Source organism: Oncorhynchus mykiss, chromosome 7 (assembly GCF_057628025.1).
Source record: "Oncorhynchus mykiss isolate SJ-2025 chromosome 7, ASM5762802v1, whole genome shotgun sequence".
NCBI lineage: Eukaryota > Metazoa > Chordata > Actinopteri > Salmoniformes > Salmonidae > Oncorhynchus > Oncorhynchus mykiss.
Genome location: NC_143028.1, coordinates 44,789,754 through 44,808,149, shown reverse-complemented (window position 1 = coordinate 44,808,149; position 18,396 = coordinate 44,789,754). Strand labels below are relative to the sequence as shown.

The 18,396-nt window shown below is 46.1% G+C and overlaps 1 protein-coding gene across 2 annotated transcripts in view; it reads right to left on the bottom strand.

The window, feature by feature from the left end:
• LOC110527965 (leucine-rich repeats and immunoglobulin-like domains protein 1) overlaps positions 1-18,396 on the bottom strand; it is a 51,062-nt gene that overhangs the window by 24,735 nt on the left and 7,931 nt on the right. For both annotated transcript variants that reach the window (XM_036983446.2, XM_036983447.2), the window contains exons 2-7: positions 11,655-11,726; positions 10,472-10,546; positions 2,165-2,302; positions 1,875-2,018; positions 463-606; positions 34-177 (exon numbers count right to left, since the gene is read on the bottom strand). In XM_036983446.2, the coding sequence (XP_036839341.2) occupies positions 34-177; positions 463-606; positions 1,875-2,018; positions 2,165-2,302; positions 10,472-10,546; positions 11,655-11,726 (717 nt within the window). The remainder of the gene's footprint in view (positions 1-33; positions 178-462; positions 607-1,874; positions 2,019-2,164; positions 2,303-10,471; positions 10,547-11,654; positions 11,727-18,396) is intronic.

Genomic DNA, 18,396 nt, shown 5'->3' with positions numbered 1-18,396 from the left:
GGAGGTTTCTGACATGCCACTCAGAATACTCACAGTTCCCGTAGCCTTTGGCAGAACCTCCAGCCATCTGGATTGATGTGGGAGATGGAATTGTTGCTGAGGAAGAGCTGCAGCAAAGAGGACAGGCCGTACAGGGAGCCACTGTTCACTTCCCTCAGGCTGTTGTAGTCCAGGTGACTGCAGGGGAGGAGTTGGTCACATAAACAGGTTCAGACTAGGCATTAGGGGTAATGTAGTTTGGTATCAAACAAGAGTAAGGACATTACAGGTTGTCCAATCACATTTTTATAGTTCAGCTCATAAGAAGAGCATAGAGTTGCTTGTGAAACAATTGTTAAGAGTGGAAACTCCTATGAGTGGAGTAGGAGAAAGTGGTCCTACAAGTTCTTGAGTGCAACTGATCTGAATTAGTCCTCAAGGCTAGGCAGGGAGTCAGGAGCCGTATGTTTGTATGTTACTTACAGCACTTTCATCTTGGCCAGGCCCCAGAAGGCTCCGTCGGTGAGCTTGCTGATGTTGTTCCTCTGCAGCTTGAGGACCTCCAGACTGGCCAGGCCCTGGAAGGTCAGCCCCTCCACCTGCCTCACGCGGTTCCTGTTCAGCTCACTGGAGGACGGGACAACACAGCAAGGAGTTAGAGAGAGAGATTCAATGATGAGCAGAGAGAGAAATATGGACCTGCGGGTAAGTCACAAAACCCTGAAGTAACACTAACACCATTCGGCCCCACAAAAACACAAGTGGCATTCCACGGGTGGTATCTATTCCACCTGTGGCCAGCGATGTGTACCCCTGACAGCTGAGGTGAGGGTTTACAGACTAGGGTCACGTTCTGACCTGGGCACCCCAACACATGATCCCAAACCTTCATTAACCATGCTAGGGTTAACTATAGGAGCACCGAAGTCGTCAAAAAAAAAAAATACTCAAAACAGCACCGACTTGTAGGGCAGGGAATCTACATTCACTTCTCAAACTAAAATAGGACTACTTCTGTTGAGAATGGACTGTAAACAGTTAACCTCTCAATGTACTTAGAGTAATCTCACTGGGACACGCAAAGGGAAAAATACAAATGACCCTGCGAGATAAAAAGCCCTTTGCCTTCCGTATCAAAAGAGTTCTGCGATAGCTTTGTACCAGTGGATCTGTGCCCCTGGCGTGTGAGCTTTAACATCACAGCCCAGGAGCACAGCTGAACAATAAACATCCACACAGCGTCTTTGTGTGTCCTCCATGTTGCCACAAGCATTCTCAGATACAGTGTCACCGGGAACACCTGTTGGAACAATACCCCCTCCAGGTAAAACTGGGAGGGCTGTGGAGAGAAGGAAGCCATGTCTACAATGGAGGAGACTCCCGTTACATGTGTCTTTTCTCCCCAGAGTGGGAGTGTTGACTCAGCCCTAGCCCCATGCTGCAGGATGGGTCAGCCCTAGCCCCATGATGCAGGATGGGTCAGCCCTAGCCCCATGCTGCAGGGGGGGGAAGACAATGACAGAGAGCAGGGATCTGAGAGAGGAGAGAGCTAGACTACCATGGGCACAGGACAATGGACAAAAATCCGCCATGGTATCAGTCTGATGTTACCAATGCTGCTACACTGGAGGGGAGAGGTTCACACTCTCCTCAACAAATGGGACTGTGTCAAACGAGTTAGCCGCCATAGATTTTTCCAACTTTCCAATGTTCTTTTCCCTCCAATGTCTATGTGGGGACTATACACTCTCTCTTTAACAACTGGCCCAGGGTCCATTTGGTTGTTTCTCTCATGGTGGTTGAGGATAGGCTAGAAGGCGAATAGGGAGAGTTTACAAACATGTTTTTCAGTGAGCTGAGAGGTGTCTGTGGGGGTGGTATGGCACAGTACTCACAGTTGGGTGAGCTTGGGCAGCTGGAAGCCTTTGACAGGGACCTGAGAGATGCGGTTCCGGCTCAGTCTCAGAACCTGCAGGGTGGAGGAGAGCTGGTCCAGAGCACCGGCCTCCAGGAACTGTATTTTGTTGTTGCTCAGGTACCTGGAAGACAAAATAGCAAATTGTCAGGGATCCTCAAATGGACAAGAATTAGACCTATCCTGATAACTTTGGCACAGCATTTCTTATTTCCTACAGGAGAAATGTGGAGAGAAGGTTTGACATGAGCGCTAAGAAGATGATCTTACAGGTCTTTGATCTGGAGACCTGCGGGGAAACCTTGAACTCTGACTTCAGTGATGTCATTGTTGCTCAGGTCCAGGGTTTCCACGGAGATCAGGTCTCTCATCCGCCTCCCATCGATGGTGCGGATCTTATTGTGGTGTCTGGAAGAAAACAACAAACTGTTAGGAGAAAACTATACTGAACAAATATATAAACGCAACAATTTCAAAGATTTTATGGAGTTACAGTTCATAAGGAAATCAGTCAATTGAAATAAATAAATTAGGCCCTAATCTATGCATTTGACATGACGGGGCAGGGGCATTGCCACTGGGGACCCAGGCCCAGCCAATCATAATGTTTTTCCCCTACATATGGGTTTTATTACAAACCAAAATACTCCTTAGACACCCCCCCCCCCCCCCAGATGATCCTGTGGGTGAAAAAGCTGGATGTGGAGGTCCTGGGCTGGCGTGGTTACACATGGTCTGCTGTTGTGAGGCTGGTTGAACGTACTGCCAAATTCTCTAAAACAACGTTGGAGGCAGCATATGGTAGTGAAATTAACATTCAATTCTCTGGCAAAAGCTTGGTTGGACATTCCTGCAGTCAGCACGCCAATTGCACGTTCCCTCATAACTTCAGACATCTGTGGCATTGTGTTGTGTGACAAAACTGCAAAATTTAGAGTGGCCTTTTATTGTCCCTACACAAGGTGCACCTGTGTAATGATCATGCTGTTTAATCAGCTTCTTGATATGCCACCCCTGTCAGGTAGATGGATTATCTTGGCAAAGGAGAAATGCTCACTAACAGGGATGTAAACAAATTTGTGCACAACATTTGAAATAAATACGCTTTTGTGCATATGGAACATGTCTGGGATCTGTTATTTCAGCTCATGAAACCAACACTTTACATGTTGCGTTTATATTTTTGTTGGGTATATCTTCAGGGGATAAGATGTGTTCGGAACCTGAGGAGAGGAACACCAGGAGAACAACAACAAAGCTTCTAGTCTTAACAACCAACTTCAGATGTTTGTTATAGAAGCAGTAGTAAAGCACACACAAACGCTCCTCTTCTCCAAACCCACTCAGGAACAGAGCACACAGAGTATCCCTGCTCACTGGTCCTCTATAAACTCTCCCAAGGGCCCCTGCGGACTGACACCAACAGCCAAGTCATGGAACACTCTGGATTGATGAGCCAATTATTCTCTCAGAGCACTTGGATAAAGCCAAGTTGAGTGAAGTTTTAGCCACTTAAAAATGTTTTTAACTTTTATTTAACTAGGCAATACAGTTAAGAACAAATTATTATTGAAAGTTTGATGAGCCATATAGGTTAACATTCACTGATACTGATGCTTGGGCTCAAGTAAAGGTAACCAACAGACACCAACCCCACCCTGAGCAACAGACACCAACCCCACCCTGAGCAACAGACACCAACCCCACCCTGAGCAACAGACACCAACCCCACCCTGAGCAACAGACACCAACCCCACCCTGAGCAACAGACACCAACCCCACCCTGAGCAACAGACAACCAACCCCACCCTGAGCAACAGACAACCAACCCCACCCTGAGCAACAGACACCAACCCCACCCTGAGCAACAGACACCAACCCCACCCTGAGCAACAGACACCAACCCCACCCTGAGCAACAGACACCAACCCCACCCTGAGCAACAGACACCAACCCAACCCTGAGCAACAGACACCAACCCAACCCTGAGCAACAGACACCAACCCCACCCTGAGCAACAGACACCAACCCCACCCTGAGCAACAGACACCAACCCCACCCTGAGCAACAGACACCAACCCCACCCTGAGCAACAGACACCAACCCAACCCTGAGCAACACATGGTCTTACTACAAAAAACACAGATCCAAGCAAAGCTTCATCAGAGAAGGTATTTTTTGTGACTATGATGTTCATGGCTTGTTTATTGGTGTTAAATGTAACCGACTACTTCCAAATCAAATGGAGGAAGACTTGGCTATACGAAAGGACTTACATTTTAAGCACTGTCTAACTCTGTCCCTCCTGACAGTCCAGTTAATCCTGCAGTAGGAGGCCTGAGAAATAGTTTTTAAAAAGCTCGTTTGTATTTTGGCCTGCTCTCTGCTCTGCAGGAATGGTCGGTCACAGTCCCTCTCCACATCTGTGGTTTATTTTGGTGTTGGCTGGAAGGAATGGGAAAAATCCACCTCTGAGCTACAGCCTGCAGACAGACAGATGGACAGGGACAGAGCTGGACAGGAATCCCAGTCACTTCCCCCTGTGTACCTATGCCCAGTACTGGCACAGGGGCAAATAACAAAGACACACACATGTGCATACAGACCTCCCCCGCACCACACACACACACAAACAGAAGGATATACACACAGACAGTACACAAAAGACAAAAACTCCCACACAGATGTATATAGACCTACGCACACAAGCACGTGAACAGACACATACAAAACAAAGACAAATCCACACGGACAAAGATAGGAAACAGATACATGCTTCTTTTAGGTTGTCCAAATGGTTGACTCTTCCTCAGCCTGCCATTGTGGGCGGAGCCAGTGAAGGCCAGTGCTACCCGAGCAGGGATGAAAGCCTGTGCTCAATGATACATATACCACATTAAGGCGGGGCGATATAGCCAAAATGTCATATCACAATATTTTACGTATTTTAGGCAGTACAACTGTATTTGACGGTATTTTCTCTTTTTTGAATAATAAAAGTGGTGCATGACCCTAGGGTGGAAACATATACATGAAGTGTTTTGAAATGGAACTTTGTCCATTCTGTTTTATACTGTTCAATAAAATGGCAACCAAAAGTTGGAATATAATGGGCACTTTGAATACCGTGTTGTTTGACATGACAACGAATGAAAAAGCCAGGGAGGGGTTATTGTGACAGGGTAGGAACCAAAGTGTTGGTCAGTGTTTTCCAATGGACCCTAATTAGTTGTTACATTAAATACCTTCTCTTACTTGATATAGCTTTGATGTGGCTAAAATAATGGCTCTTTCCCTATTCCTCTCTGATTTAGACTATATCTACCGTTGCACAAACAACATGCTAATTTAGGCCTAGACCAGCACTGGTATCAGGCTGTGTTAGCTAGCTAACTTTGCTCGGACAAAGTACATTTAGCTAGTCACCTAGCTGGTGATTAGCATTAACGGCTGACAATTTATTTTTGCCACAACTTGCTAAGAAGAGAAACTAACTGTTTGCAGACCGTAAGATACACAAACTAATAGGGTAATTTTGGGCTCCCGGGTGGCGCAGCGGTCTAAGGCACTGTATCTCAGTGCAAGAGGCGTCACTGCCGTCCCTGGTTCGAATCCAGGCTGCATCACATCCAGCCGAGATTTGGAGTCCCATAGGGCAGACACAATTGGCCCAGCGTCGTCCGGGTTTGGCCTTCATTCTAAATAAGAATTTGTTCTTAACGGACATGCCTAGTTAAATAAAGGCTACATTTAAATTTTAAACAAATTATATTCAGCAAAGTGGAAAGGAGCATAGTTTTCACCAACATCTTGTTGCATCTGCAGCATTGACCATGCAGACTGTCACTGCATGTGAACTGCAAGTAGTTGTGACTCGTGGTAAAGTAAAACCTGCTTTCCATGTGTGACCGGGGTGGGGCTTGGTGTGGGTGGAAGGAGGGAGGGCGAGAGAGAGACAACGTAAGTAGCACACGGAGCAAACTAGAAAAACGGACATTACACACGGTGTAGTAGCGTAACACAATTAACAAACCAAACATTGATATACTGTCATAGGTAACGTAAAAACCCCAACCAGTACATGCATCAACACCGTTCTACACTAAAAATACGGTATACACCCCAGCCTCGGTAGCACCTCCCTGACACTACGGCTAGTGTTACTGACCCCCTTCACTGACACACCACCCTCCATGTGACCTGAACCCAACAGCACACACGCCAGGAACTGCTGATCCCTGCCTGGAATTCCTGTCTCCTCAAGAGGATCAGGGTCAGTAACATTCCTAGTCTCTTCACTAACTGAAATCAACATGACATTTGACTTCAAATAAAACCCATGCCATGAGTAAAACCACACAAGGAACCTCATTTAGAGTCAACTCCCAGACCCAGCATCAAACAGTGTTTGGTAAAAATTGGACGTTTGTCCTCTGGTGTTTCCAGAAAGGTGTCCCGGCAGTCAAACTGCAGCAAAACACAAAACACACACACACAGATGAGATGGTCAAGTAAGACCCTCTGTAGACCCTTTACTCTGGGCCATGAGGGGAGTGGGGTCCCACAGCAGCCCAGAGCCCACCTGGATAAACAGTGGTGAAAAGGGTTTAGGATGAGTCTCAGGCCCTCCCTCTCCTCCCTGACCTACATGAAGCCCCTGGGAAGCCCAGAGACAGAGAGGAAGGCTTAGGGAGACTGACTGACAGGGGGAGAACTGAGGCTCTACTGAACAGGGAGGGAGGGGTGAGGAGGGAGGGTGAGGAAGGGTCAACAGCTGCTGACCCTTGCTGGGAAAAACTAGGCAGTCTTGGCTCAAGCAGGAGGGCGAGGCTGGCTTGGATCTCTCCGTCTCTCAGATGCTAACTACAATGTCCCACTCTCCCTTCCCCTCTCTTCTCTCTCCAAGTACAGTTCCTCATTCTTACTTTCCTCAACCCCATTCTCCCACAGCCAAAATAGTCCAGCTGTGTGATACTCAGAGGATGGGCGAGGGGAGAGGTGGGGACTGGGGTGGGACGGGGGCTGTGATGTTTGATGTTGGGGGGATGCAGACAATACGTTTGTTAATATAAAAACTGATTATCTCATTGCCAATGCAATTTTGGGGGTTGGCTTTCCCTCTCTCTTTGATGTCTGTGGTACATTCAACAGATCCCTTTATTCCAAATCTCATCATCCATTTAGCCATTTGATTTTCCTAGGGTCGGTTTTGACACCGCTTTTGATGTTGAGGGTGCTGATAACAAAAGTGTTTACACTACTGCCCATTCTCCCATTTCCACTGTGATCTGTGTGGATTCTACCTCGTTTTGATGTTGGGAATGAAGACAATAGAACAGTTATTTTAAATCATTTCATCCCATTAACCATGTGATTTTCATGGAGTTGTTTTGACACCTCTCTTTGAAGTTGGAAGGGCGGATGCCGGACAATGGAGAAGTCTCACTCTCCCCTGGCCCATGTGATTCTATGGGGGTTTGGTGGCCTGCTGTGGCATTGTTGGAGCGTGGGAGCCCTGCTGCATTCTGGGAGAGCAGGATGCCAGGTGCATTGTGGGAGTGTGGGAGCCCCGGGCCGGGGTGGGGCCATGGCTGATCAGAGAGCAGTGATTAATCCAAGCCAAAGCCCCGCGGCCACACAGATTAGCTGGTTAGGGCCGCTCTGACTGGCTGATCTGCATGATGAACTCCACAAGTTAGAGGATCAAAAGAACCGTTGGGCGTGTGGGAGAGAGAACGAGTGATATGGGGAGAAAGAGAGAGAGGTAGCGAGACAAAGAGAAAACAAGAAAGTGCCTGGTGTTGTCAGAGAGAATCACCACACGATGCTTCAGAAACTCTGTTGGAGGAGAGGAGGCCAGCTGGTTGAAGGGATAACATAAGAGTGGAGCACAGAGGCTGGTCTCACTGTGGCCATCAGCTCTTCCTCTCCTCTCAGCCCAGAGAGAAGCCAGCGCAGGTCAGGGGATGGTGACAGACAACCCTCTGTTCTAGCACCCTTTCTCTCTCCTTCCTCTCTCCCCCTCGCTCTGCGGCTGCAGTCTCACACAGCACTGCTGTCAGACAGCATTCCTGCCGCTCTCCACCACAGGCAGAGGAATTTAGTCCCCACTTCCATCCAGCCAGGATCAGCCTAACAAACAGACCAGAAGTTGGGGGGCAGACAGGGAGCTGGGTGAGGTGGGGTTACTTGTGGGCAAAACCTGAGCTCCAGTACTTCCCACCTCAAAAAGCCCGCCTTGTGGCGGTAACAGTGATGTCATTCTGAGCCAGCCCTTTCCCATCCCCCAACCCTTCCTGTCACCTTTTTACAGTAAGCCCTGTGAGTGACAGCTCCAGCTGCAGGTTCTACTCCTTTCAGCTCTGCAGCTTTGGAAAGATATGCCTCTTCCCATCATGCACTGAGCTTCCCATAGCAACAGGCTGAGAATCAGGCCAAAAAAAGAAGCTTGTCCCAAGCAGAGAGTAGAGCTACGAACTGCAGTCTCCTGAACTAGCAGTCACTTCAAACACATAGCCTAAATGAAAACCTTGAGGCTTTACAGTGACCTAAAATCAAGCAGAATACTTTAAGAGGCAATGACTCACAGAAAACAAAGCAGATTTTTTTTTCTTCAAACTAAACCTCCAACATACAGTTGAAGTGGGAAGTTTACATACACCTTGGCCAAATACATTTAAACTCAGTTTTTCACCATTCAACCCTAGTATAAAATCCCAGTCTTAGGTCAGCTAGGATCAACACTTTATTTTAAGAATGTGAAATGCCAGCATAATAGTATAGAGAATGATTTCAGCTTTTATTTCTTTCATCACATTCCCAGTGGGTCAGAAGTTTACATACACTCATTTAGTATTTGGTAGCATTGCCTGTAAATTGTTTAACTTGGTCCAACGGTTCAGGTAACCTTTCACAAGCTTCCCACAATAAGTTGGGTGAATTTTGGCCCATTCCTCCTGACAGATCTGGTGGAACCGAGTCAGGTTTGTTGGCTTCCTTGCTCACACACACTTTTTTAGTACTGCCCACAAACTTTCTATAGGATTGAGGTCAGGGCTTTGTGATGGCCACTCCAATACAATTAATTTGTTGTCCTTAAGCCATTTTACCACAACTTTGGAAGTATGCTTGGGGTTATTGTCCATTTGGAAGACCAATTTGCTAGCAAGCTTTATATCCACATAATTGTCCTTCCTCATGATGCCATCTATTTTGTGAAGTGCCCCAGTCCCTCCTGCAGCAAAGCACCCCCACAACATGATTCTACCACCCCCGTGCTTCACGGTTTGGATGGTGTTCTTCGGCTTGCAAGCCTCCCCCTTTTTCCTCCAAACATAACGATGGTCATTATGGCCAAATATTTCTATTTTTGTTTCATCAGACCAGAGGACATTTCTTCAAAAAGTACAATCTTTGTCCCCATGTGCAGTTACAAACCGTAGTCTGGCTTTGTTATGGCGGTTATGGAGCAGTGGCTTCTTCCTTGCTGAGCGGCCTTTCAGGTTATGTCGATATAGGGCTCGTTTTACTGTGGATATAGATACTTTTGTACCTGTTTCCTCCAGCATCTTTACAAGGTCCTTTGCTGTTGATCTGGGATTGACTTGCACTTTTCGCACCAAAGTACGTTCATCTCTAGGAGACAGAACACATCTCCCTCCTGAGCGGTATGACGGAAATATTGTTGTTGGAAATATGACGTGTGTCATGCACAAAGTAGATGTTCTAACCGACTTGCTAAAACTATAGTTTGTTAACAAGAAATTTGTGGAGTGGTTGAAAAACAAGTTTTAATGACTCCAACCTAAGTGTATGTAAACTTCCGACTTCAACTGTATCCTGTTTGACAGGAAGTTTCACATTTCGCTGAATTGGAACTGTCACAAATCTGACAAAGTGCTTAGAGACAGTTAGTGAGAACACTACACAGCCTATTTTGAGGGGCCGACGGATGATACATAGGGAGAGGCACTGAAAGTGATGCATAGTGATGGTCAGTTTTACAGGAACCTGCTGGAATGTTACATTGAAGTGGGTGTTATACCAACAGACAAGCAGCTTGTCTTTAATGGTAACGGTTAAGACCGAACCTATGGGCTTTCTCTCCTGTTTGAGGTTGAGTGAGATGATTGAATGTTCCTTAGCCACCATGAGAGGTGAACTGTCGGGAAAACAACAAATACTTACTTACTCTGTAGGCCAAGCAAGCAGGACAGTGTCACAATTGTGTGTCTGTCTGTCGAGGGGGCCACTAGGCTCACAGCACGCACACACACACAGCGTCTCTTTCCAAAATAGGGCAGTAAATCTCCTGTGAGATGCCAGCATAGGCAGTCCCTCCAGGCAGAGTTTCACAACTTTACCCAGGATAGAACTCTGGAGCACTTTCTTAGTGCTCCGCATGGTCAACGTTACACCATACGACCGTCACAGCATAGCAATTCAACTAGAAAGAGTGTCTCGCTAGTCTTCTTGGTCATAACTAAACTTGCACTCAAACAAACACTGACAATTCGGCGAGGGACAGTGTGATGCCAGCTTGACATCCTCATGGTGGTAAATTAAATGTGTACTCACAGGTAGAGGGAAGCGATCTGAGACACAGACGGTCCTAGATCAGGGATGGACGTCAGCTCATTATGGTCCAGGCGCCTGAGGGAAACATAGAGGCAGTGATGTTAGAGGGCAGAATGGATGGAGAGGAGAAAGTAACAGAACACTGTATTGAGTGAGATAACACTGCTGTGAATTGACTGACCAAGTTGTATTTGGAAGTGAACCTGAGGTTGCCTCACAGTGTCGTAGTCTAATAAGGAAGTGGATCAACATGGTGGCAGAGTGCATCTGAATCATTCATATAGAACAGAATTGCTTGCGCGTAAAAACATGGATGGATGAAGCCGTGTCAGGCTAGAGTGGGCGCTTGGGCTCTGACAGGTGTCAGTGTCTGTGGCCTCCCTGCCTGGGTTGAAGATAGACCCTCTTGAGCATATCAGATATTCACAAGCCAGGTTTTGGCCTGCGTGGTGGTCGGTAGATGGAGAAAGCTTAATATCCTCAATTGGACTAATTTTAAGACAACACATCCAAAGATAAGATAATGTATGTGACTGAGAATAAATGTACCATATATCAGTAAGGGGCCTGACTATTATGGGGAGAGTAAGTGATTGTGTGAGATGCCGATCTACTGCAGTGTTTGTTCAGGGTACTGTCCAGTAAGAACATCATTGATGCCCCCTCTAACGCTAGCATTGGGAAACCTGCTAGGCCTATCGCTAAAATAAATCATTTTATTAGCCTAAACACACAACACTGCAGACATGCGCACGCACGCTAGGAAGTGAAGGTGAAGCACATTGTGAGGAGATTTTTTTTGTGTATTTACATTTTTTTTTTTATTTAACTAGGCCAGTCAGGTAAGAACAAATTCTTATTTACAATGACAGCCTACCGGGGAACAGTGGGTTAACTGCCTTGTTCAGGGGCAGAACGACAGATTTTTACCTTGTCTGCTCGGGAAATCGATCCAGAAACTTTTCGGTTACTGGCCCAACGCTTTAACCACTCAGCTACCTGCCGCCCCAATGCATTCATAGATTAGTTGTCTGCTTGCCAATCGATCCTATTCTGTTCTGAATGACAGCCATTGAAAAGGCTGAGCCCAGTCCCCACACACACAGCCAAGGGGAACTCCTGGTTGAGAGAAGATGAACACACACACACACAGACAGTGACAGAGAGACAGAGAGGTACTTACAGCTCTCGTAGGTTTGGGAGGTTTGAGAAGACTCCGACATCAATGGCTGTCAACTTGTTGTGGCCAAGATTTCTGAGGAACAAAACAAGCTGATTAGTCTTGTTGACACACACCACCAGAACCTTCATTTCCTGGTGTTTTTTCAACTGTGCCACCTCCCTATAACATTGTGACAACCCTGTATTCCCATTTTAGATCTGTTTCAGGGGTTCCCAATCAATATTGTGTCTGGCTTGGTTTACACCAGGGGCAAGCAACTGGCGGCTCTCAGATCAATATAAAAACAAAAAACTAAATAAGAATATTTGAAACTCAGTCGGGGTCTCAACTCACTGTTGCAAGTTAAAATAGAATACAAGGTGCAATTTCAAAATGTGGTTGTCCATCAGCAGTTTTTTTTATTTTTTATCTAAGTGTCTGATAGCTGACATGGTCTAATTGAGTGACTAACATTTTTTACATTGGTAAATTAGTCTCGCGGGCAGCTGTCGAATTACCGGCCGGCCCCATTGATTTTGTTCGTCAGTCTCACTCAGATATATTTAAAACTGCAAACATTTCTTTCCACCCCATGGCAAAATGTGTACAATTGCAGCAAACCTGCAACATTTTCTCTATACCCCATGGCAAAATGTGTACAATTGCAGCAAACCTGCAACATTTTCTCTATACCCCATGGCAAAATGTGTACAATTGCAGCAAACCTGCAACATTTTCTCTATACCCCATGGCAAAATGTGTACAATTGCACACAATTAACTTTGCACATGCGGGTATGCAGACCCGCAAGCAACTGCGGCCTCTCAAGTTGACTTCAGATTTTTTTGTGGCCCCCACCCCCTTCAAAGTTGCCCATCCCTGGTTTACACAATGTAGCCCACAGCCATCAATCTGTGTACAAGTCAATTTTCAGTTTAGAGTAACCATGCATTAAATAGCCACCACCTCACTGGCACGGTGATTAACATAAAATAGTGATTTGTTCAGAGATAGTGTTACCAGTAGCCGGTTAACCCAGAAATAATATTTTGCCTAATTTGGTCAGATGCTTGATTAGGGTTCTGGTGATAAGCGTGTTAGAAATGGAGATTTCTGGTTTGCGAAGTCTTCACCCTCGCAAAGGATGGTGACAGATTCTACGGTAGCCTAGGATGGTGACAGATTCTACGGTAGCCTATCAGTTATGTTTACGTAGATCTGTCCACGAGAGATTACTAATAGCCAGACAAGAGTTCATCAAACTGTAGAAAATCCTGTGAGCCAAATACACTCATAGACAAAATGTCTCTCACAAACAAATGGCCGTACATATACACACACACACGGTTCATCTCCTACTTGTTGTCAGCAGACAGTGGGGGCTGCAGTCTACTAGGGAAAGCAGCGTTTCAGTGAGGTCTGCTCTGAGACAAAAGGAGCCCACAGCCCTGGCTGCCTCCAGACATGAGAGATGGGCTAGGAATGTTTCACAAGCCTGTGGAGAGATGGCTGCTTGTTCCCAGAGTCTGGGGACAGATTTACCTGACGCACCACATTCCTGCTGCTTCCTCTGGTGGCAGGCAGCCTGCACAGCCTCAGCAGACCGCTTTGCTCTAAACAGGGTCTGGGAGACCTGCTCTTTCCAACACACTTTCACTACAGGTTGCCACAGGGTACGAGGTTAAACGAACCCATCAGACTTGAGAGAAAATTGGAATGATAATTAAAAGGCATTCTTCAAATAGTCACAGGTCCCACGTTGCACAGCTGCCTCCCTTTCCAGCTTTCTGCCTCCTCTTTTACCTCTCTCTCTATTCTAACACAAATCCTGCTCTCTAGCTCCCTCTCCCAGTGTCTGTGGAGATAAGTTTCTCTCTACAGTAGGTGTGTGTGAGGAAATAAATGGTAGCATGTGCCCCGCAGGCAGAGCTCTGACAGGGCAGTGGGCTGATCATTGGCTGGGCCCTCCTGCCACCATTGTGCCAGATTGCAAAATTGCTGTCCCTGCTACAGGAGGCAATTACCTCATTATACTGAAGCAAAGTGAAAAATCCCAGGGTTTTCTCCGCCAGGCTGGGCCAGCCGGGGCTCCGAATATAACTGAGAACACCGCCGCAGGGCAGCGAGCAACACCGAAAATCAGCACCTTTAACAAGGCCCCGGTTGGTACAAACGGAGGATAATGAAGCTTAGGCCTAACTGGAGGGCTCCTCATTACAAACAACCAATAAAACAACAACTCAGAGAGGAAGGCTGCTGTCATGCCCCCTAAAACAGGTTTCAGGTGTAAGAAAATGCTTGTGCTATGGGGGTATGGGATACTACAGAAATGTAAAACATGTCATTGTTTGCGGTTGTCCATTTAGAGTAGAGTGAAGACGGAAGGTCACATTTGAGAACAAAAACCTGCCGTACTGGTGCCGGAGGGCCACAACAACAAACAAACTGTGTGTGTGTGTGTGTGTGTATTCCCAGTATACCGATAGGCCAAGGGGGAGTGTTTATGCAACTTCAGAATTGTGTTCTCTTTATTGTGCTTCATTTTCTTGTTATCTGATCAGATAACTCACTGTGTTTTAACACCTACTGTATGAGCAGCCGGTGATAATGGCAACGTTTCCTTCTCCTCTACAGTCACGAGTAGAGGGGGTGGGGTTACGCCCCAATGACAGGGAGCTAATGCTCTCCAGAGCCTGCCATACCATAGCAGCAAAACAGAGTGGAAGGCTAGGGGGCAGAAAAAGGTCCTAAAGCAACTCAGCAAACAGATCTAGAGATTAAAAAGTAAGGGTGTGTAAGGGCTGATTTTCTTAGACATTTAAAAAAATCTATCCTCAATTATCTACGTGGTCAATTTAACAGTCTAAAAACACATTTTGAAAGCTAAGATAAATCTGAGTGTGGCGAACACTATAAATATAGTCCTCTGCTAAAACTCAGGAATGGTGCATTCCACTGCATGGCACTGTTTATCTAAATGAGCAGGCTTGTTTAACATTAGTCAGCATGATCAAGACCACAGCCCAACGTACTTAGCAAGGTAATTCATGCCTAGCTTTCAACAAAATACTGAAAGACTTGGCCTGCTCTAGTCTAGTGTAGCCAAGTCCTGGCCTTAGGACTCGCCGAAGTTCTCACCCTCATCGCCACAAGTCAGCCAACGACCCCTGCATTAAACCAGACCCAGCTCCTATCCACCTAAAGCATTTAACGACTTGTCTAATTACAGTGGGGCTCTGGGGTGGTGCAGCGGTCTAAGGCACTGCTTCTCAGTGCAGGCGGTGTCACTACAGTCCCTGGACCGAATCCAGGCTGTAGCACATCCGGCCGTGATTGGGAGTCCCATAGGGCGGTGCACAATTGGCCCAGCGTCGTCCGTGTTTGGCCGGGGTAGGCCGTCGTGGTAAATACGTTTTTTTCTTGACTGACTTGCCTAGTTAAATAAAAACATATAAAAAAAATATATACACAGTGAATTTGGAAATCACTCAGATCCATTGACTTTTTCCACATATTGTTACGTTACAGCCTTATTCTGAAAAAAGTATTAAATCGTTTTTTCCCCCCCATCATCAATCTACACACAATACCCCATAATGACAAAGTAAAAAGAGGTTTGTAGAGGTATAAATGTATAAAAATGGAAATATCACATTAGCATAATAACCTTTGCCAGCAATTACAGCCTCGAGTCTTGTTGGGAATGACGCTATAAGCTTGGCACACCTGTATTTGGGGACTTTCTTCCATTCTTCTTTGCAGATCCTCTCAAGCTCTGTCAGGTTGGATGGGGAGCATTGCTGCACAGCTATTTTCAGGTCTCTCCAGAGATGTTCGATCGGGCATTCAGAGACTTAGCCAAGACAACACAGGAGTGGCTTCTGGACATGTGCTTAGGGTCGTTGTCCTGTTGGAAGGTGAGCCTTCACCCCAGTCTGAGGACCTGAGCACTCTGGACCTCTGTACTTTCTCCGTTCATCTTTACCTCGATCCTGACTAGTCTCCCAGTCCCTGAAAAACATCCCCACAGCATCATGCTGCCACCACCATGCTTCACCGTAGGGATGTTGCCAGGTTTCCTCCAGAAGTGACACTTGGCATTCAGGCCAAATAGTTAAATCTTGGCTTCATCAGACCAGATAATCTTGTTTATCATGGTCTGAGAGTCCTTTAGGTGCCTGTTGGCGAACTCATATGCCTTTTATTGAGGAGGGGCTTCCGTCTTGACACTCTACCGTAATGGCTCGATTGGTGGACTGCTGTAGAGATGGTTGTCCTTCTGGAAGGTTCTCACATCTCCACAGAGGAAGTCTGTAGCTATGTCAGAGTGACCATCAGGTTCTTGTTTAACTCCCTGACCAAGGCCCTTCTCCCCTGATTGATGTTTGGCTGGGCAGCCAGCTCTAGGAAATCTTGGTGGTTCCAAAATTCTTCCATTTAAGAATGATGGAAGCCACTGTGTTCTTGGGGACCTTCAATGCTGCAGACATTGTTTGGTACCCTTCCTCAGATCTGTGCTTCTACACAATCCTGTCTCGGAGGTCTACGGACAATTCCTTCGACCTCGTGGCTTGGTTTTTGCTTTGATATGCACTGTCAACTGTGGGACCTTTTATAGACAGGTGTTTGCCTTTCCAAATCATGTCCAATCAGTTGAATTTACCTCAGGTTGACTCCAATCAAGTTGAAGAAACATGAAGAATGATCAATGGAAACAGGATGTCCCGAAGATCAATTTAGAGTCTCGTTTTTTGTTTTATATACATTTGCAAAAGAAATACTTTAAAAAAAACAGTTTTACCTATGTCATTATGGGGTATTGTGTGTAGATTGATAAGATGTTTTAAAAATTAAATCCATTTTAGAATAAGGCTGTAATGTAACAATGTAGAAAAAGTCAAGGGGTCTGAATACTTTTTGAATGTATTGTACACACTGGGCCTGGCCAATTTCGCCACTGCCACTTCCCAGTCCACCTGTTGCCCTGAAACACAGTCTACTCTAGAGAGCTCAGATCAAATCAATAGCAACACAGTTTGGCAGAGCTCGGAAGGGTAGAGGTCAGCTATAGCAACATTAGCTTAGCCACTCTGAGACACCATTAAAAGCAGCAATAAAACTATAAATCCTGTGTGACAAAGTACACTGACCTGCCTCGAAAACCTCTGAAAATACTTTAAGACTCCCATCGCACTAGACTTAAACCATTACACTACTACACTGCTGGAGCAACAGAAACCCATCATTACTACCTAAACAAAATAGAGAAAAATCCTTATTTTGTATTCTGTCAAATAGTAAATATAGGTTCAATTAAATAAAAAGCAGTGGAATGATATAATTTCTTATGACAATGCCCTCATAATCCAAGGCAGAATGCGGAAGTGAAGGGGGGTTGGGTTTGTAGACTGGAATCGTCTTTATCTACCCATCTCTATTGCTGATAAGATGAGTGTGAACTTCGCTCTTTGGAAGTGTGAAGTGATGTCAGCGATAGGGCCTTTATGGTGCAGCTGGGAAACGGCAGAGCTTTAATGTGGTCCGTTTTCAAACAGCCATAAAATAGTTAAAGAATAACCTTCTGTTTGTGGAGGAGCTAGGAGAAGAGAGCTCCCATAGGCCAAACAGAGGGCAAGCCAGACGGAGGCGTAGAGAGCCCCCCCCCCCCCCCCGTGTACACAGGAGTAATACCAACACCACCCCACCATTTTAGACTTCAGCAAAACATAGGCAAGAGGGAGAGGGACAAGACAGTGAAAGTAGCCACAAACATTTAAAAAGTTATTTAAAAAGTGGCACAGTATGCCTGCGTAGTATCTACGGTCACAACTCAGCCTGGTGCAAACACCTACTAGATGTGTTAAATGTGCTGTAGTCGGCACATCTCTACAGAGCACATTTGAGAGCAGCAGATATGTGGGCTGATGGGATCAGCATATTTCATTGCATTGCAGATTTTCCGGCAGCAATTCCACGCAACAAAAAAGGTCTGCTAGCTAGGCTACAGCCTGTGAGCAAAGTTAAGTCAGAGGGAGAAGGTCTCTGTTTTCTGAAGTCTCTGAGGCAGGCACACATCTTGGAGCCATGGAGGGCCTTTCCCAGGGTGCTCTTGGTTAGGTATGGAGAGGGCAGTCCAAACAAACAGAGGGGGCATGGGGCTGCAGCACGGTCCACACTAGCATGAACTAAGGCCCGAAGATGCCAGCCAAGACGCATGAGGGGGGAGCACACAGCACACACAGTCTCATGCGCGCGCACACACACACACACAGACTGGAGTTTGATAGCAAATCCTAATGTGTTATATGGTCACCAGACTCCAAAAGGAAATTAGCCTTACCAATTAATCTGAAAGATCATAAGTCACATTTTGAGGGGGTATTGTTTCAGTTCCCTTTCCACAGGCCGCTGATCGTATGTACTGTACTACAAAGTGAAGAAAATGACTGATCATTAGAATACGGACTTCCCCTGCCTAATGTTTATTATTCTTGCAAACAGAAACTATCTGCACTAATTACACCATCATCCATGGAGAGAGAATGGGGCCAAATACTGGGCCAAACTTTAGAAATAAGGTTATGTAGGCCTGTGTGTGTGGATGTATGCGTAGGTACTGAACCCCTCTGTTTCCTAGTAAATCAGTGGACACAGGCCATTGCCGGTTTTTTGAAAGGCAAGAATGCTCTTGGTTGCCAGACAGACAGTTTTGGGGGTTCTCCACTTCGCAGTACCAAGTAACTTTTTTTTTTCTAATGTCTTC